At 42.8% G+C, this 21439-nt stretch overlaps 1 protein-coding gene across 1 annotated transcript in view; it reads right to left on the bottom strand.

Annotated features, from left to right (window-relative positions):
- The window catches only part of CNIH2 (cornichon family AMPA receptor auxiliary protein 2), a 50231-nt gene that overhangs the window by 13147 nt on the left and 15645 nt on the right, over nucleotides 1-21439 (bottom strand). Inside the window, exon 2 of the mRNA XM_035098642.2 lies at nucleotides 560-628. Within this exon, the coding sequence (XP_034954533.1) occupies nucleotides 560-628 (69 nt within the window). The remainder of the gene's footprint in view (nucleotides 1-559; nucleotides 629-21439) is intronic.

A 21439-nucleotide genomic window follows, 5' to 3' on the forward strand; every position in this document is an offset into this window, starting at 1 on the left:
TATTTCCCTCAGAGGATATTCCAGGCTCCTCCCTGAATCTTCACCTGTCGCTTCAAATGAAAGAGTTTTTGCCCTACCCCTACAGTTTAAAACCCCAAATTGCAACCTTTTCCTTCAGTCCCTTAGAACCTGGGTTCGAATCCTCCATTCAACCACAAAGCTCACAAGGTAGCTGGGAGGATAACACGGAGAGGGTGAGTACGCCATCCTGAGGTCCGTGGAGGGAAGGTGGGATATAAAAAGCGAAAATAAATCACAATAAATTTGAAGTAGAGAAGGCGATGAGTAAGCCTGGGACCTTCTGAATGCCGAGCTTTACCACTGAGATGTGGGAAAGTTCACTCCTAGAGAGGCACCGCCCCCCCTCCCCCCTGCTTCCCCTGCATATTCTTCCTGCCTGTCACAATGCCTTGCATTTCGCCGGTTTTTAGATGTAAACCGGGCCTGGGTCTGCACGACAAAGGAAAGAGGAAGACCGCCAAAGGACAGGACTTGGAGGCAGGGAAAGATGAACGAATGGGACACAGAGACACCCCTGACACGACATGTATAGACTTACTGCCCTGGCTGGGTTGCCCTGGTCGATGGGGTTCTTGAAGTCCATGTGCAATTCGTCAAAGGCAATTATCTAAATGGGGGGGGGGGGAGAGGGAGAGAGGGAGAGAGAGAGAGAGAGAGAGATATTATTGAGAGGACCTGTCAAGCTATGAGATGCAAACATCAAACTGTAGCATCAGCAAGCGCCAACGCAGGTGTTTATGTAAATCAAGGATATGTTCCTGTCGTTTATTGAATGGCTTCGCTTATATCCAGTGCTCTGCTTTTCTTCCTGCTGTTTCCTTGTGCAAGGGAGTTTTTCAATGCAAGGGGTAAGAGGAGATGGAGCAACGGAGGAAGGACGCAGCTCCCACCAGTTATACATCTGGAGGCTGGGAACCTGCTCCATCCTTCTCTTTTGAAAATAAAACAAATATGGCTTTTCCTTTTTTCTTTTACAGTCTTGCACTTGCCAGTGGCTTTATTCTCCAGATGCATTAATCTGCCACAGATTTCACTCTCTTTATTTATTTTTATTCTTCATCTCTGGCATTTTTTGCAGAATTAGCACTGTTCCAGGTGCTACATAATACTTGTTCAGCATTGATAAGAATTCAATCTTTCATAGCGTGGCGGCAGCACCCAAAACTTCGGAACTCCCTGCCTATTAACAACATGCAGGCACATTTGCAGTACTCTATTCAGTGCTTGCTTTAAACATTTTTGTTTAGGCAACCCTCCCCAGACTTGTAGAATGCTGGTGTGCTTTAAATCTGGATTTTAGCTTATTGTTAACTTTGATTATTATTTGAATGTGTTAGACAATTTTTTTTTACTGATGATTTTATTGTTTTATTCTTCATGTAAACTGCTTTAAGGTTTTATTGCAACCAAGCGGTAGATAAATCACGTGAAATAAATACATTAATAAATAAATTTTATGAGCTTGTGAACCGCCCATTGCCTCCTGAGCAATACAGAAAGGTAGATAATAGATAGATTCATTTTGGACTAGGCATCCCCAAACTTCGGCCCTCCAGATGTTTTGGACTACAATTCCCATCATCCCTGACCACTGGTCCTGTTAGCTAGAGATCATGGGAGTTGTAGGCCAAAACATCTGGAGGGCCACAGTTTGGGGATGCCTGTTTTGGACATTCCATTTTAAAAACAACCACAACGGCCACCTGGACATTCAGCTGCAAAAAATGTGCATGAACCTGAACTGCCCATAACATTATGATTGTTTTAAAAATCAACTTGTTTTTAACATCACTTTTGTTTTATTAACAATTTTAATACGTATGTTACAGTCTTTGTAAACCGCTTTAAACGTTTTATTGTTTACAGATAAAGCGGGCTGCAAATTTTGTTAAATAAATATATAATTGATAAGGAAACAGAAATCGTGCGGTGGCGGCAGCAGCATCAGAAGGCCCCATTAGCTAAAGTGGTACCTCAGGTTAAGAACGGTTTCAGGTTAAGAACGGACCTCCGGAAGGAATTAAGTTTGTAACCAGAGGTACCACTGTATTTCAGTTTGGGCATGCCTGTAAGTTTCGTGTAGCTTCATCACAATAAAACGTTTTATGGTTTAGCATTGGTTTTTATTTTGAATTATATATGGGTTGCGGGGGGGACGGGGCACCATAATCTCCTCAGTGCTTAGGGCCTCTAAAGGTCTTAATCAAACTCCGAGAAAGAGGTCTTCATCTGACGGCCTCATTCTGATCTGTGCTGCCATAACTCAGGATTCTCCGGTTTCTCGGTTCACCCCTCGCTTCCCACTATGCGCAACTCCCCCGCCCTTCAAAATCACAAGAAATTTCCAGACGTCATGCCTCTTTCGCGGAGCTCAGGGGGTGGATTTAATTACCCAGAAGGTTCCCTTAACATGCCGACCCCTGGTGTCTCCATTTCTCTCTTCAGTGCCATATGGTCTCCTACCCAAAGCAGCTTCTCAGGAACAAGGAGGCCTACAGGAAGCAGCCAAACCGGGTGAGTCATCCTAGATCTTCAGAGTGACAAAGTCTCCAGAGTGGGGATGGGGAAGTTGGGGGAGGATGTTGGCTCGGAGCCCCCAGGGCTTGGTTGGCATGTGCCGAAGCCACCCACGGGGCTAGGTGCCGCCTCCCCATCATCACTAGCCGAGTGGCAGAGCCTTTTGATCGAGGGTTTCTGCCAACCACCAAGCTGATGTTCTTACGCAATTGCAACATCCCCTGGGACTCATTGCCACAAGAGGTGAACCGCTGGTGGCTGCTAGCTTAAGATAGGGTTGCCGTGTTTCAAAAAAGTAAAAACCAGGACACCCCAAAAGTTGTTGGGCTAAAAAATGCTGTTTTAGGGCAAAATGCAGCCTTTCAAAAAGCCCCCCCATGTCAATTCCGCCTTTGAAATCCCAGTAATGTCCAGGGAAACCTAGATTTAGAGGGCTTTTAGAAGGGGGGGTATACAAAGTCAAGACAGCTATTAGCTTCTTGAGAATCTGAATTTTAAAAATGCTAGGTAACATTGAAGAGAGATAAAAAAATTCCTTCAGTAGCACCTTAAAGACCAACTAAGTTTTTATTTTGGTATGAGCTTTCGTGTGCATGCACACTTCGTGAGATACACTTGAAACAGAAGCAACCAGACCCTTATGTATATTCAGAGGGGGGGGTGATGGGAATGGGCTGTAGGAGTGGTAAACCTGTTGATGGCTGTTAACGACTGCTGATTACTGCAATAGGTCCTGCGGGGGAAAAAACAAGGGCTGAGGCTAAAGAAAGCTTGATCATGCATAATGAGATAAGAATCCTATGTCTTTATTCATCCCAGTTGAAGAGAGATGTTACCCTGCATTTTCAGTGCTCTCAGAAGCCAGAGGGCTTGCTGAACAATTCCAGTGGTTCCAGTGGTTGGGGAACAGGATGGAACAGGGTCCCAACACCACACATTGCATTAATCCGTCATTTACCACTCTTAAAAATTCATTATTGTTCTTTGAAACGTTTGGCACGGCCAACTGCTTAGTCTTCCACATAAATAGAATTGCACATCCTTCCCGTGGTCGCCCTCGCCTCTGTTGTCATCAGATTTTTGATTGTAAGCTCCTCAGGAGCAGGGACTTGCTTTCTGATCCTTTGCAAAGACGTTGTGCACTTTGGAGAGTGGTCCATTAGGGGCCTCAGCCAGCCTCTACCTGCCTGCCTTTTTACGGTACTCTAGGGCAGGCATCCCCAAACTGCGGCCCTCCAGATGTTTTGGCCTACAACTCCCATGATCCCTAGCTAACAGGGCCAGTGGTCGGAGAAGATGGGAATTGTAGTCCAAAACATCTGGAGGGCCGAAGTTTGGGGATGCCTGCTCTAGGGAGTTGGCCCTTCTGGTCAGCTTCCTCCTCCTTAATCTCTCTGCTGCGCTGTTAATTATTACAGCCCCCTTGAGAGTTCTCCGGGCAGTCTGGGCAAAGGAGCCCAACAAAAGATTTTAGGTTATTAAAGAGGAGGAGGATGGGGATAAAACTAGAATTAGCCGCCTCTGCCTGTCATTGGCTCTGGTGCCACCTGCTGTTGGGCTCCCTGCATTCTGCCCTACCGGTTCCAATAGTCGCCAGCCAACACTGGCGATGGAATCAAACATTTATACATGGAATGAATGAGGGCTACAGGAAAACCTGGGGAGGGGGCTGCCTGTGTGAGCTCTGTCTTCTTGAAGGAGCTGTAGCTCAGCGGGAGAGCACTTGCCCAGTTTCAATCCCAAGCATCTCCATGTAGGCCCAAGAAAGTAGTACCCTGGAAAAAAGTACCCTGGAGAATGCTAAACCATGGTTTATTAAACTGTGATTTATGAAACCCACGGCTTATTGTTCTGTGTGAACCCAGCCCATCATCTTAACTAAGGTTGATTAATTATGGTTAAACGCAGCTTGTTAACCGAGGTTTTCTAGTTGGCTTATCAACCATACTTAAGGTTAACCATGGCTTAGCAGTATGTGGGAACACAGACCCTGACCTCTTTTAAACTATGGCTAAGGAGCTATCAATGCCCAAAATCTACAGAGCTGTGAGAAAAGGGAGGCAAAAGTTCAGACCTCTCTCAAGGTCTTGGTTGCTGTCACTTTTAAACTATTCTGTGACACAATAAACCAAAGTTTAGGTACCTTTAACCATGGTTTACGTTAACCGTGGTTTAGTGTTAGGTGCAAACTGGACAATACAACAGGTATGGATTGTTCAGTTTGGTATAAAGTCACATCCTATGCTCTTTCCTATAACTAGTGGGGGAATATGGGTTGTAGCCAATGTTAGTCCTACCCAGAGTAGACCTATTGAAAGAATGGAGATGACTAACGTGCAATGCTGGATTAAACCATGTGGATGCCCCTAGACAGTTGAAATCTCAGGGACCCCTTTGCAAATTATCTCCTAATACATTTTTTATTTTCTTTCAAGATCAAATCAGTATTATTTTGATCCATTGGGGGGCGCTCTAAAAGGCGTGAGGCCCATAGGTCTGTTTGGTAATCTGGCACTGCTAACGTAGGTCCATTAACTTTAATAGGTCTACTCTGGGTAAAACTTTGTTGAATTCCCCCACATACACACACAAATTATATACCACATGCAAACAAATGTGGCCATATAGAGGAGGATGATACAGTGGAACCTCGGTTTACGAACGCGATCCGTTCCATGGAGGCGTTCGTAAACGGAGGCATTCGCTCCCTGAAGGCATGCTTCTGCGCGAAGCGCCGATAGAGCACGTCTGCGCATCCGACGCCGCGGAACCCGGATGTAAACACTTCCGGGTCCGCGGCATTTGTAAACGGAGGCGTTTGTAAACGGGACTGTTTGTAAACCGAGGTGCCGCTGTACAGATTTCCCTGCTCACAAACTCGAAGGTGCACAAACCAACCCTCTTCCTTATCTGCAGCTGAATCGACACGCTTGCCTCGTGCAGCTCACAACTAAGTGGGGCAGCAGCTGTGGGGCAGAGTGGCATGGGCCCCTCCCGAGAACAAGCCTGGCCTGCCAGTGGAGAGGGTTGGGTTTGGGCTCCCCTGAGCTCCTTCATTTTTTTTTTTTTTTTTTGGTTTTAAAATTCATCTTTATTAAGTTTCAAAAAGCATAACAAGTTAAAATCATAAAATCATACACAATCATACAATCATACACTTATTCCCAATCAAAGAAAAACAAACAGAAAAAGAAAAAAGAAAAAAAATAAAGAAAAAGGATAAAAGAGTTACCTTCCGAGTCATTTCCCACCGCTTGTCTTCTAAATATATTTTAAAAATTGCGTTCCTTCATTTATCATGTCTATCTTAATTTCGATTAATTTTGTTTTATCACACTAACATTTTCCAGATTCTAATTTTCCTCATGACTATCTAATTTAAACAGATCATCAACTCTGTTTTAACACCATTTCTTTTAAAATATTCCTCTACCACTCCCCATTCCAATTTAGATTTCTGCTTAGAAGTATTCCGAATTGCTGCCGTCATTCTTTCTAGATTCATAAATTCAATCAATTTTAATTGCCATTCTTGGATTGTGGGTAGATCTTCCTTCCTCCATTTCCTAGCTATCACTAGTCTCGCTGCCACGCTCGCATACAAAAAAATATTTCTTTTGTTCTCAGGAATATTTTCTGGGATAATGCTCAATAATAAATACTCTGGTTTTTTTCTAAAAGTCAACCTCAACATTTTTTTCATTTCTTCATAGATTTCGTCCCACCATTTATATATTTTTCCACAGGCCCACCAACAATGAAAAAAATTTCCTCCTTTCTCGCCGCATTTCCAACAATTATCTAAATCATTCCTATATATTTTGGCCAATTTACTGGGAGTCAAATGCCATCTATAAATGAGTTTTAAGATATTTTCTTTTATATTCATACTAGCCGTGAATCGCATTGAAACCTTCCATATACTCTCCCATTGTGCTGCATAGATCGGCCTCCCTAAATCTTGTGCCCACTTTATCATTACCTCCTTAACTACTTCATCTTTTAATTCCCATTCTAACAAGAATTTATATATTTTTGATAATGGCTTTTCCTTATTTTCTATTAATAATTCTTGTAATTTTGACTTTCCAATAGTAAATCCTATTTTTTTATGTTCCTGAAAAAGGCTTTGAATCTGTACGTACTGCAACCAACTGTTGCAGTACTGCTTGATCTCTTCATATGGTTTTAGTTTCCATTGTCCCTCTTCACTCACCAAAACCTCTTGGTACGTCAACCATCTTCCTTTTTTCCACCTTCTCCCTAGGGCTGTCATCTCGAAGGGCGAGGCCCACCATGGTATCTTCGGTTCCATTAGATTTTTAAATTCTTTCCAAATCTTAAATATTGATTTTTTGATCACATGATTACTAAATTGTTTATTTTTCCCTTTCTCTATTTCTAATAAATATGTATGCCATCCCCCAACGTTTCTAAATCCTTCCACCTCTAGTAACTCTTCATCTTCTAATATTAACCAATCTTTAAGCCAGCACATACACGATGATGCATAATAGAGTCTCAAATCTGGTACCCCCCACCCCCCTCTACTTTTAACATCCGTAAGTAATCTGTACTGGATCCTTGGTTTCTTGTCCAACCATATAAATTTACTTAAATCTCTCCTCCATTCTTCAAAAATCTTTCTCTCCCCCAATATAGGCAACATTTGAAATAAAAATAAAATTTTTGGTAAAATTGCCATCTTTATTGTTGCTATCCTACCTGAGAGAGAGAGATTTAAGCCCCTCCATCTCTCCATATCTTTCTTTATTTCCCTCCATAATTTTCCATAATTATTTTCATATAAATCTATATTATTAATACTAATTATGATACCCAAATATTTAAATTTATTCACAATTTCCCAATTTGAAATTTGTTGCAATTTGCTTTTGTCCAATTGTCCCACATTTTTCAACATCATTTTTGTCTTTTTTTCATTAATTTTTAATCCTGATATTTCTTCAAAAGAATTTAATATCTCCTCTAATTTTTTGATTGAAATCTCTGGTTCTTCTAACATTACAATCATATCGTCCGCAAAAGCTTTTATCTTCAAATTTTTATCTTTCACTCTGATTCCTTCAATTTCCTCCTCCTTCTTAATATCCACTATTAAAAATTCTATTGATATTATAAATAACAACGGGGATAGAGGGCAGCCCTGTCTTGTTCCCCTCTTTATTGCAAAATCCTCTAATACCTCTCCATTCAATATTAACTTAGCCGTTTGATTATTATATATTGAATTAATTCCTCTCATAAATTTATCATCTATTCCAATTTCTTTTAATGATCTTTTCATAAATTTCCAAGATAGAGAATCAAAGGCTTTTCCTATATCTAAAAAGACAAAGGCTGCCCTCTTCCCCGGAGACCAATCCAAATATTCCAATAGATCCAGTACCACTCTCACATTTTTTGCCAATTTTCTTCCCGGTAAAAATCCTTGTTGGTCTTGCCCTATAATCCTAATTAATATTTTTTTCAATCTAGCCGCTAAGATGTCCGTAAATATTTTATAATCAACATTAAGTAACGAAATTGGCCTAAAGTCCCCTACCTGTCTTTCCTCTTGCTCTCCCTTCGGTATTAATACTATATAACCTTCTTCCCATGTCTTGGGTATGGTTCCCTTCTCTAAGATATCATTCATCACTTTTTGTAAAATTTCTCCTAATTCTTCTCTAAATACTTTATAATGTCTGCTCGACAAGCCATCCGTTCCGGGTGACTTCCCCAATTTTAATTTATTTATGGCTTCATATATCTCTTGTTTTGACACTGATTTATTTAACATTTCTCTCTCCTCTTCTAATATTTTATCTTTCCTCCTTTTTGAAAAATATTCCTCTAATTTCCCCTTATCTAATTTCTTTTCCTCATATAGGTTCTTATAAAAATGATTAAAACATTTCTGTATTTCCTCTTGCCTTCTCAATTTTTTCCCTTTATAATTTATTTCCGTAATTAATCTCTCTTTTTGATTTTCCCTTAATTTCCATGCTAATAATTTTCCTACTTTATCTCCCCATTCGAATGTTTTTTGTTTAAGCCATCTTATTTTATTCTCAATTTCTTGTCCGACCAATATAGATAATTCTTTTTGTAATACCTTCACTCTCATTTTCAAATCCTCATTTTTTGGACTATCTGCCAATTCCCTTTCCTTTTCATTAATTTCCTTTTGTAATTTTTCCATATTTTTTTCCCTTTCTTTTTTAACTCTACTTTTTTGCTGTATATATAATCCCCTTATAAAGGCTTTACTCGCATCCCAGGTTGTCTTTAACTCTACTTCCTCCGACATATTTTTCTCATAAAATTCCTTTAGTAATTTTTTAACTTTCTGTATAAAATCCTCATCATTTAATATCCTTTCATCCATTCTCCACCTTCTATTTTTTATATCTTTCCCTTTAATTTTCACCATTGTTGGATTATGGTCTGTAATTGATTTAACCAAGATTTCAGTTTTCCCCGTCATCTGTATCAATTTCGGTGAGAGCCATATCATATCAATCCTAGAGGCTGATTTTTTTGCCCCAGAGTAATAAGTAAATTTTTTCTCCTTTGGATTTTCTTTTCTCCATACATCTTCTAAGTTGTAGTTTTGTACCAAATTTCGAAAAACTTCTGGCAGTCTTCCCCCGTTCCCCCTCCTCCCCTCTGTTCTATCCACCTCCCCCTGCATAACACCATTAAAGTCTCCTAAAAGCACTATTTCTTCATCCATTATATGATCCCCCATTTTCTTTCCCAATTTCTCAAAAAATTCCTTTTTGCATCCATTTGGTGCATAGATATTTACAATACATACATTTCCCTTTGGTAAGTACAGACGCACCCCAACCATTCTCCCCTCTTCATCTTGGAATAACTTTTCTGCCTTAATCTTTGGTTTAACGTAAATTATTACTCCCTTTTTCTTCTTTTTATTTGATGAAATGAATTCATTTCCTATTCTCTTATTTATCAAAACCCTTTCATGATTTTGTGATACGTGAGATTCCTGGAAACATACAACATCCCAGCTACCTTTTTTTATTATATGTTCTATTTTGTTTCTTTTTAATTTATCGTTTAAACCATTCACGTTCCAGGATATAATATTTAAATCCATTACTTTATTTAAACTCTGTTTCAATTAAATAAAAATAAATTGGGGAGAAAATTTACAAACTTCAAAACCAGGACTTAAAAATGAAAGAATTAAAGAGGGGGAGGGGTGAAAGTAAACAAAGAATGTGATATTTCCAAAGTCTAAGTTTTCCACCCCTCCACCTAAGAGCTCTAGTTGGTAAGAGTGTGTCTGTACTTCTCACTACAACCCCTTCCAGAAAGAATACAGGGAGATTTTATCTCAAATTCCTTAACTTATACTCTCCTCTTGTTGTTTTACAACAAGAAAAAAGGGGAGGGGAAGAAGAAACAAGAGGTGAAGATCTTTATCCAAAGGGAGAGAAGTCCCCCCTCCCCCTAAAAAGGAAATGGAAAGAAGATCAGTCTCCCTATAAATAAAAGAAGAGAAGTTCTTTTATATACAACAATCTTCAAGAGCTTTCGCCCACTTGCAGGTCTTCGTCTTCCTTGTCTTCCTCCAGTTCTTTAAACAGTTCCTTTTTGTTTCTATTGCAAAATCTTTCCGCCTCCGCCACCGATCTAAAGGTCTTCTTTTTGCCTTTGAAGGTGAAAGTCAATCCTTCAGGATACTCCCATATGTACCATATTCCATTTTTGCTTAGGGTCTCTGTTACTGCTTTGTAGCCCTGTCTCTTGAGCCTAAATCTCTTCGGAATTTCTTTGAAGATGGCTACTGTTCTTCCTTCTATCGTCAAATCCTCAACCTTTTTCCTCTGCAAAATTTTCTCTTTGAGGAGCATTGAATTTAAGAAAATCATCACATCTCCCGGTCCCTTGAAGTTTTTTGTCCTATCCGTTCTTACTCTATAGATCTTGTCTATATCAAGCATCAGATCCTCTTCTCTCACTTTTAGCCATGTTGCCAATCCTTTAATCATTTTTTCTTCTATTTGCTCTCTTGCCGACTCCGGGACACCCCTCATCCTTAAAATCAGCTCCTTCTGCCTCATCTCGAGAAAAGCAATCTGATCTTCAAGCTCCTCTTGCTTCTTTTTCAATCTTTGTGTCATTTCATCTTCTTTCTCCTTTACTGATCTTAGATCTTTGTTTTCTGCAGCTATCTTTTTTATTGCTTCCTCTTGTTTTCCTATCTTCACATTTATGTCTTTCACCGCTTTATCTAGTTCCTTGTTTTTATTATGCAGCTCTCTCATCTGCCCAGTCAACTCCTCTATCATCTTGGTGTTGTCACCCACTTTAATCTCAATTGAGTCCACTTTGGTTTCAACTGAGTCCAATTTTTCGTTTAAGGTTTTATTCATTCCTATTATCAGTTCTTTTATGTCTGCCAAGGACTCACCTTCTGGGATTGGAGTTGACATTGATTGCCTTCTTGATTGGTTCCCTGCCAATGCAGTGGAACTAGCTGGATTCTCCTTGAACTTTCTTATGGGCATTTTATTCCTCTGTTTGAGGATAGATACTCAGAGTCCTAATTTTCCCCTTTCCTTTCCCTATCTGGGAGTATCCTTCTGTGTATTCAGTCTTTCATCATCCTTTCCTTACAGCAGTCTCATCAAGAAAAGAAAAAGTCGAGAGAAAAGGGGGGGGAGTACTTTATGGGCTTTAAAAGTCTGCTAAGTTTCGATGCCTTGGCAGTCTGCCAGCTTTCAGTTTCCAGCCTCAGCTTTCCCTCTTTGTCACGTAGATACAACAGCTGCAGCTGCAATGTCTTTGATCTCCTTCTCTCCTCTTCACCTCCTCCTCCACCCTATTTCCCCCTCCTCCTCCTTCTCCTTGTCCTTCGCTTCGGAAAAGAACCTTTCAAAATGTCTTTTCAAGCCTCCCGGTCTCCATCTTGAAATGAGGGATAGTAATCAATTGTTCAATTAAATTCTATTTTTACTCTTGCGCTCGATTTTCCTGTCTCTTTCAATCTCTCTGACTTCCCCCAGCGCGTTTAAACAGTGACCCGTTGTTCAATAAACAACTCTTGTTCTGTCAGAGGGCTCTTTCGCAATTAAACAGCGGTGGGTTTACTGACTCCTTCGACTTAGCCTCCCGCCCGCGGTCTTAGTTTTGTAATCTTTATGTCAACTTTGTAACACTCACGGTCGGTTTATCGTTAAGATGTATCTTGTCGAAGAGCTCTGGTGCTTGCTAGGAGCGGAGATTCTCGGGCGCCGCTGCAGCAGACACTGTAGAGTTTTTGCGTGCGGCTCCTCTCAGCGACTCTCACCATTCAATGGTGCCGCCGCCAAGTTCTGCCGAAATCACGCCGCTTTTCTCAGCTTCAGTGAGGGACCCGTACCCTCACCTTTCCCTTGGAGGGGTTTTAGGCGCCAGCCCCCCTCCAAAGCGTACTTTGTCTGCTTTTTAGAGCTCCCAGATTGCCGGAGCTCCCTCTCCGCGATCCGTTCCCTAGCGCACCATTACCGGAAGTCCATCCCCTGAGCTCCTTCAAGGGCTCCTTCGCCTCGCTCTGAAACTTGTCCTTGCGGCTGCCGGGTGCGTTAAATGGATTCCTCCTGCTGGGTCAGCTAATGCAATCTGCAAGTAAGTGGGGCAGCTGTGGAGCGGTGCTGGAGCCAGGACCTCCAGAGACCAGGCCCAATACAAGTGCCTGACCTAGGCCTTCCTTGATGGCAGCCCTGAGCATCCAAAACAAGCGTTCAGCCTTCTTTCTCGCTAGCGTTATGCTAAGAAGCTTTAACTAAGTCTCATATGTACATACCAATTTCTGTCTCAATTTGCCTTACCCAAACATATAAACCCCTTTACACCTTATATGCCCACTCTGAAGAACTACTGTAGCCCTATTAAAAAATTCCTTCAGTAGCACCTTAAAGACCAACTAAGTTTTTATTTTGGTATGAGCTTTCGTGTGCATGCACACATCAGGTATCTGACGAAGTATGCATGCACACGAAAGCTCATACCAAAATAAAAACTTATTTGGTCTTTAAGGTGCTACTGAAGGAATTTTTTTTATTTTGCTTCGACTCAGACCAACACGGCTACCTACCTGTAACTAGTACTGTAGCCCTGTTACGCTTTACGCGGGGCTGCCCTTGAAGCTGACCCAGAAACTCCAGCGGGTGCAGAATGCCACGGCGAGGCTCCTTACGGGGTCCCGGCCGCGGGACCATATTCATCCAGTGCTCTACCAGCTGCACTGGCTCCCGGTGGAGTACAGGATCAGGTTTAAGGTGCTGGTTTTGACCTTTAAAGCCCTATGCAGCTTAGGACCCTCGTACCTACGGGACCGCCTCTCCTGGTATGCCCTGCGGAGGACCTTAAGGTCCACAAATAATAACATTTTGGAGATCCCGAGCCATAAGGTGGTTAGATCAGTCTCAACTAGGGACAGGGCCTTTTCAGTACTGGCCCCGACTTGGTGGAACGCTCTCTCACAGGAGACCAGGGCCCTGCGGGATTTGACATCTTTCCGCAGGGCCTGCAAGATGGAGCTGTTCCGCCTGGCCTTTGGGCTGGACTCAGTCTGACCCCTGTGTTTTCCTCCTTTATGGTTTTGATTTGGGCTACTTTAAAAAGAGGCTGCATTTAAAAATTTTAAATTTAAATTGTATTTAAACCCATAGTTTAATTAATTGTTTTTCTTTCTTTTACGTCTTACTGTAATTTTATTGGTGTCAGCCGCCCTGAGCCTGGTTTTGACTGGGGATGGCGGGGTATAAATAAAAATTTGTTATTATGATATTTATTATTACAGGTGCTGCATAATTCTCGTTCTACATTTATAAGAAGCCAATCTTTTATCGTGTGGCAGCACCCAACACTTCGGAGCTCCCTGCCTATTGACATTTAGAAAGGCACCTTCGTTGTACTGCTTTCGGAGCCAGCCAAAAGCAGGGTTTTTTTAAAGGCAAGCCTACCTAGGCATATAGAACGTCACATGTATTTTAATCTGGTTCTTAGCTTATCGTTGATTTCCATTATCTTTGGAATGTTCAAATGGTTGTTTTAAACTTTTTTAACAAATGATTTCATTGGTATTGTTATTTATTTATTTACTGAATTTATATATATTTGTTTTGTATCCTTTTTGCAAACCGCTTTGAAGTTTCTTCTTCTTACAATCAAATGCAACATGCAATTTTTGGGATGGAACACACAAATAACTATCTGAGCGCTAGTCCTTAGGCAGTCAAAATGTTCTGGGGGTGCTGCTGCTGCTGCTGTTTTATCCTGCTTCCGCTGCACTGCAGCAACGCAAGACAGCTCCCTCCGGATGGTAATCATAGAACCGTAGAGTTGGAAGGGACCCCGAGGGTCATCTAGTCCAACCCCCTGCAACGCAGTTAACATTGCGGGAAACACCGCAGAACAACTCCAAGGGCAGCATAGTGGATAGAGTGCCGGGCTAGGAGCTGGGAGAGACCAAATCCACAACGTTCACCGGGGTGGCCTTGGGCCAGTCACTGCCTCTCAGCCTAACCTACCTCACAGGGTCGTTGTGTGGATCAAACAAGGAGGGGGAGAACCACTTACGCCACCTTGAGCTCCTTGGGGGGTGGGGGTGGGGAGTAGCGATATGAACACCATCAATAAAATGGAGCAATCTGCAAAAATCCTCCCCTATTGCACTATGAGTGTGCCAATTGCATTGTTGCAGAATACACGCACATATGGAAAACCCACCGCCAGTCTGGAGGGATCTTCTGAATAGGCCATTCCCCTTTGCAGTGGTTTTCCACAGTCCTGCTAATGTTCTAAGCTCTGGCCAACAGTGTTCTCCGCACACCTAAGGTCTCCCTCTTCCCCTTTTCGTTCCTCTGACAGCCACGACTGAACCGGCACTCATCGCCTGTCAAAGGCACACTGTGCGCTACAGGCGCATGTAGTGGGTTGCCTAGCGACACTTGCACGCTGCGTTCTCCTCCGTTTGGAACAGGAGAACATTCCCACAGCCCTGGGTTCCTTCGCTTCCTACCCCAACCACCTCTGCTTCCTCCCTTTCTCCTTCACTGGCCATCAAGTGCCCAAAAACACGGCCAGGGCAGGGGCAGGGCAGGAAGGGGAGGGCGAGATTCCTGAGGTCATCAGCCTAGACCTTGAAAGGAAATGATACAAAAAAGCAGTATTAAGGAGAGCAAATAAGTCAAATGCAGGATTTCATCCCACCCCCACCCCCACCCATCTTCAGTTCTCCACATTTCCACATCAGTTTGCACTGGGGGAGGGAGGAGAAGAGTCTAATGGCAGCATTTTAGTGTGAATTTTCTTTCAATGTGTACATTTCTGCAACACAATTTCACCTTAATGTACACATTTGCACAAGCAATTGTCTCTAAAGCGTGCATTTATTTATGTCGTGCCTTTCAACCTACAGTCTTGTTTTCTAGATGTCATTTTCATTAATGTATGGATTTATGCGCACACGTTCCCTTAATATGTGTGCTTTCGTATGCGCTGCATGCCTGGAGGACATACAACTGCAGAATTTGGAGATGTGCAAATCCCAAAGGATGGCTGTTCTCCAGTTCGTTTATTGTTTCAGAAATTAGGGAGGACCGCCTGCTAAATGCAAGCTGAATCAGATCCCCCCCAATCCCTAGATAAGGGTAAGCATGAGATTGGGGTGGGCTTGTTTTTAATAATAATAATAATAATAATAATAATAATAATAATAATAATAATAATGGAAGATTTTTGCTGTGTAGTGAGTGGGGTGGGGGTGGGGTGGGATTTAAATGGATGAGGTGGTTAAAGTCCTGGGGACAGGGCTGCAGTTAAAAAAACGTATTTGGATGGCAGGAAGAAAGAAGAAGGGTTGTAGCTCAGTGGTTGAGCACCTGCCCTGCATGTAGAAGTCCCAGGTTCAAATCCCAGCATCTCTGGGGAGGGTTCGAAGAGTTCCCTGCCTGAAGTCTTGAAGAGCTGCTGCCAGTCAGTGTAGACAACACTGAAATAGGTGGGTCAATGGTCTGGGACTCTGTATGAGGCTATAGCCATGTCTGAGTAAACGTGTTTGTCTAAGAGGCAATGGCAAGAGGAGGATGTATGCAATGCACACCCCTTGCATTGAGTGCGGAGGAATGTGAGAATCGGTAGGGTAGATTACGGTAAATCAGGGGACCTGTGGCCTTCCCAGAGAGTGTGGGACTCCAACTCCCATCATCCCCAACCACTGGGTGTGCTGGCTGGGGCTGATGGGCATTGAAGTCTAACAGCTTCTGAAGGTTTCCCCAAAGTTCCCCATCCCTGGATTAAAGAATCCACAAGCCAGAAGGGACGCCAATCGGCATAATATTCGATTGCGTGTCAATACTAGGTGGTGCTGTGGTCTAAACCACTGAGCCTCTTGGGCTTACCAATCAAGTAGTTGGGCTTTTAGTCATTGAGTATGAAGGGAAAATAGGATGCGGGTGGCGCTGTGAGTTAAACCACTGAGCCTAAGGCTTGCTGATCAGAAGGTTAGCGGTTCGAATCCCCGCGACGGGGTGAGCTCCCGTTGTTTGGTCCCAGCTCCTGCCAACCTAGCAGTTCGAAAGCACGTCAAAGTGCAAGTAGATAAATAGGTACTGCTACAGCGGGAAGGTAAACGCCGTTTCCGTGCACTGTTCTGGTTCGCCAGAAGTGGCTTTGTCATGCTGGCCACATGATCCAGAAGCTGTACGCCGGCTCCCTCGGCCAGTAAAGCGAGATGAGCGCTGCAACCCCAGAATCATCTGCGACTGGACCTAACGGTCAGGGGTACCTTAACCTTTTTATGTTCTATGGCGGGGAACAACCAATTGTGTTTCTAATAGAACCTTGAATTTTCACCCCCAAATTGCCACGAAACCCCAATATGTTTATCTAAAGGGCTTAATCCTTGGTGGTGTTTTGGAAATGGTTATCCTTCTTATCATTGCTGCTGGGAACAGTAGAGTGACCAGCTTTAGGAGTGGGGGAAATGGCACCAAATTATTTGGGTTTTTATTATAAAAAAATAATACAGACTACAGCTACCTAAATTGACACACTACGAAAGCAGGTCTGAAGATCAACAGCCAAACAAGTTTAGAGAGCAATGGAGTCTTTTTCTGATATTGTAGAACGATAAATCCCAAGACAATATTCAACCCTATAGTTCTTTTGCTGTTTTGTCATTGAAGGAAAAGAACTTTGGTGTTGTATTCTTGTATTTTTCCTATCCTGGTCCCTTAACGTCTGATGCTTCTTATGTTATTCGTAAGTTATTTTTTTAAAATATCTATCTATCTGTTTATTTATCCTATCTCCCAAAGAGAGCCCAGGGTAGCAAACACACCTAACGATAGGGTATTGGTAAAGAAAATAGAATAACAATAAAATAAAATAAAAACAACAAAACGTTTGAAACAAATTGAAAAACAGATGTAACGAAATCACATGTTTGGATAGACCCCGCTGAAATAGAAACATTTTCCACAGAGGTCTAAATGGGGGTGGGGATGGTGTCAATCAGCAGTGAGTCCAAAGAACAGGCCACATTTAAGAAAAGGCTCCGTACAAACATGGAATGATCATTGCATGACTCCTGAAGAAGGGCAAAGTCTGCAGATTGAAGTGATCACATCAGTACATATGGGATAGAATCATAGAATTGCAGAGTTGGAAGGGGAACCCAAGGGCCATCTAGTCCAACCCCCTGCAATGTAGGGATAAGGCACTCCCTCAAGTAAGTATGTTTTATGGTTGCTCAAAAGCGCCATAAAAATAAAAAACCTCTGAAAGCTATATAAAAAAAGTATAGTTTGTATAGTTCCAGCCACAGGGGAACAGTGCCAAAAATATATGGTTTATACTGATTATTAATAAGATTTCCACTACCATTCATTTTGATATGGGGAATTTAAGAACAATAACATTGCATCTGTAATATTAGAAGCAGGTTTTTTTTTAAAAGGATTTATTCCTAAAAGAAGAATATTTTCCCCAAGACCTCATCAGCTGAAGAATTTTGTTTGGCGCTATTGCCATGCATTCTTGATCCTATTTACTATTTTATTTTAGATATGGTATACTATTCTTAATGAGATACATTTTCTTAAGCTGCGGAGTTTAGAAGGATAAATCAATTGGGAGCGATGAGACGCTTAAAGAGGGTGCCTTCACTTCATCGACGCATTCTAATAAGACGACATTTTCGGTTTTGAATTTAATGGAATATTTTTAACAAACAATTTTCAAGAGACAGAGTGAGTCCCCTCGACACAAGCATGCAGGCGTCAAAAAGGAACAGTGGTGCGGGCAGAACCTTTAAGCAGCTCTCTGCACTCCGGCCAGAAGGAGCAGCGTGGGACAATGGTCAGAGCGTCGGATTCAGAGTTTCCCCGGCACACTCGCCATTTCTGTGATTCACTCACACCATTTTCTCCCAGACAGCTCCCTCCTCGCCAGCCACAACACTGTCTCCTCACGTTCTTACACAGAATTGTAGAGCTGGAAGGGACCAAGCTGTCTGTTTAGCGGCCCAACCCTACAGCGAGGCAGGAATCTTTTGCCCAAGGTGGGGCTTGAACCCGCGAGCCTCAGGCTCTGCCGAATGAGCTACTTCAACTGTTTTTACACAAGTGGGCCCGGGCACACCAAAATGGAGGTGCCCTGGCCTCCCGTTCTCCTCCTTTTCTTTCACAATATAATTTTTACACACATACATACACACCTCTCTTACTCACCCCAACCTGTGTCAGTTCACACACCCTGCCTTTCCCTGCACTGAAAAAGTGACAGTAGTGTGTCTCTGAGTGAAAGAAATAACTGTATGTGCACACGCGTGCACACACCCCGTATTTTTCCACGTATAACACGCCCCTGTGTATAAGACTCCAAACTGAGAAAATGGGGGGGGGGTGCCCAGACTTGTTGAGCTTTTTTGGGAGGAGGGGTTGCTGAAGATCGCTCACCAGCACACCAGCAGGATCGCCACAACCAATTCCACAACCGATTGCAGCACCAGCTGGCAGACCTTGACGTGCCCACCGATCGCCCGCAAAAACGTGGCTGACAATCTCCTGCTCACAGCAGCCACCAATCGGCCAACCCACCTCTCCCCTATCCGTGTATAAGATGACCCCGAATTTTTAGCATATTTTTTTAAAAGAATATAACCTTGTCTCAATGGGACTGGGTGGCGCTGTGGCTAGGGCTTGCCGATCAGAAGGTCAGCATCAGCAGTTCGAATCCCCGCAACGGGGTGAGCTCCCGTTGCTTGGTCCCTGCTCCTGCCAACCTAGCAGTTCGAAAGCACGTCAACGTGCAAGTAGACCAATAGGTACCGCTCCAGTGGGAAGGTAAACGCCGTTTCCGTGTGCTGCTCTGGTTCGCCACAAGCGGCTTTGTCATGCTGGCCACATGACCTGGAAGCTATACGCTGGCTCCCTCGGCCAATAATGCGAGATGAGCGCGCAACCCCAGAGTTGGTCACGACTGGACTTAATGGTCAGGGGTCCCTTTACCTTTACCTTAACGTTGTCTTATACAGAGAAAAATATGGTGTGTGTGTGTGTGTGTGTGTGTGTGTGTGTGTGTGTGTGTATATATATATATATATATATATATATATATATATATATACACAGCATGTGTGTGTGTGTGTGTGTGTATGAGAGTGAGAGAGAGAGAGAGACGCGTTGCGAGGAAACTTTGAATAGGAGGGGGTTGACTGCAAATATATGTGTGAGAGATGGAAGAAAACACAGTTATGGATTTGGGTGGGGAAAAGAACTGTTAGGTGTGAGGAAAGACCAGGCACTTCATAACGCACAAACACATTCCTCTCTCTCACACACATTTCCCTTTCATTCCTTCTGCCTAAATCCACACTCAGACCTTTGCTTGTGCAACGGAAACCACCCTTCCAACCACCAAGGGGTTGGAGGACCCTTGGTGCGGATCTTGACAGTGTGTGGGGAGAGGAACTCCTGTTGCAGGATGGGGAACCTGGTGCACACAAGATGGGATTCAGTCGCTCGGCTCAAATAGGCAGTCACAAAGCTGGTGGCCTTGACTATTGCTCAGCCTAGCCTACCTCACAGGGTTGTTGTGGGATAAAAGCAGGGGTCAGCAACCTTTTTCAGCCGTTGGCCGGTCCACCATCCCTCAGAACAGGTGGTGGGCTGGACTATATTTTGGAATGAATTCCTGTGCCCCACAAATAACCCAGAGATGCATTTTAAATAGAAGGACACCTTCTACTCAAGTAAAAACACCAGGCAGGCCCCACAAATAACCCAGAGATGCATTTTAAATAGAAGGACACCTTCTACTCAAGTAAAAACACCAGGCAGGCCCCACAAATAACCCAGAGATGGATTTTAAATAGAAGGACATCTTCTACTCATGTAAAAACACCAGGCAGGCCCTACGAATAACCCAGAGATGCATTTTAAATAAAAGGACACATTCTACTCATGTAAAAACACGCTGAATACCGGACCGTCCATGGGCTGGATTTAGAAGGCGATTGGGCCACATCCAGCCCCCAGGCCTTAGGTTGCCTACCCCTGCTGTAGAGGAAAAGCAGGATATAATTCTTTATTTCTTGTACCCTGTTAAGGTGTTTACATGGTGAGCCACTCTAGAGTCTACCTGGTGCAAAAAGGCAGGACAGACGCTTTGAAAGAAAAACCAATCAATCCAATAAAATAAATTAGGGGGGAAAAAGAAAGCTACATATTATAACAGGTTCTCCAGGATCAGACAGCGAACACAGTTTAGTAGTTTTGAAAGCTGGGTTTGGGCACAACGGGCCGTATCTAGTCTAACTCGTGCTCAAAGTAGACCTGTTGAAATTAATAAACAGGGCAAACTTACGTCCATTCATTTCAATTGGTCTACTCCCAAGTAGAACTCAGTTGGAGAAAACCCAGAGGATGCAAATCTAAATCCCTGTTCAGGAACAAAAGCTCAGCAGAGCTTTGGCTGAATTGCTTTCTCTCCACTGAAGCCTACCTCACAGGTTGTTGCCAGGATATTTTGATATGAGCCCCCTTCGCCATCACACACAGACTCACCGACATTATTGGAGGAGGGAGAAGGCAGAAATGCAGCAAACCAAGAAACTCAGACAGACAAATGATGGTCTGAGACAAGCAGACAGCGGAAGACAGCAAAGAAATGCTGATCCCACCAAAAGGAATAGCTCTGGTGCATCCAGAAATCAGAAAGTTGAGAAGAAAATGGAAAACCAAGGAGGGGAAAGAAGGAAGTCAGGTTTGGCAGAACATTTGTATATACTGGAATGTATTAATTAGGACAAATACATATATAGACTTGTTAAAATATTTTTTGAACTTTTTGTGATACCTTTCTTTGGATGTTTTGTTTTGTATATGGAAAAACAATAAAAATGAATTGGGGAAAAAAACCAGAAATCAGAGCAGGACACCAAAAGGAAGCTCTCCCCCCCCCCCAAAAAAAAGGACGCCGGGGAAAGCAGGGCATCAGGCAACCCTGCACACAAATCATTATGTAGTCATTGGCCCATTTTAACACTGACTACGTGCTAAATAATTCAGTGGGTAGAGCACAAGACTCAATCTCAGGTTCGTGGGTTCGAGCCCCACGTTGGGCAAAAAGATTCCTGCATTTCAGGGGGTTGGAATAGATGACCGCCCTGAGGGCCCCCCCCCAGGTATAGGGTGGTATATAAATTAAATGAAACAAATAAATAACAAACAAACAAATAACCCCTTCCAATTCTACAATTCTAATTTTCTAGGCTCAGATTAAATGAGACATCACCTTGCCAACAAAGGTCCGTATGCCGGTAGTTAAAGCTATGGTTTTCACAGTAGTGATGTATGGAAGTGAGAGCTAGACCATA

Source organism: Zootoca vivipara, chromosome 17, assembly GCF_963506605.1.
Source record: "Zootoca vivipara chromosome 17, rZooViv1.1, whole genome shotgun sequence".
Taxonomy (NCBI): Eukaryota; Metazoa; Chordata; class Lepidosauria; order Squamata; family Lacertidae; genus Zootoca; species Zootoca vivipara.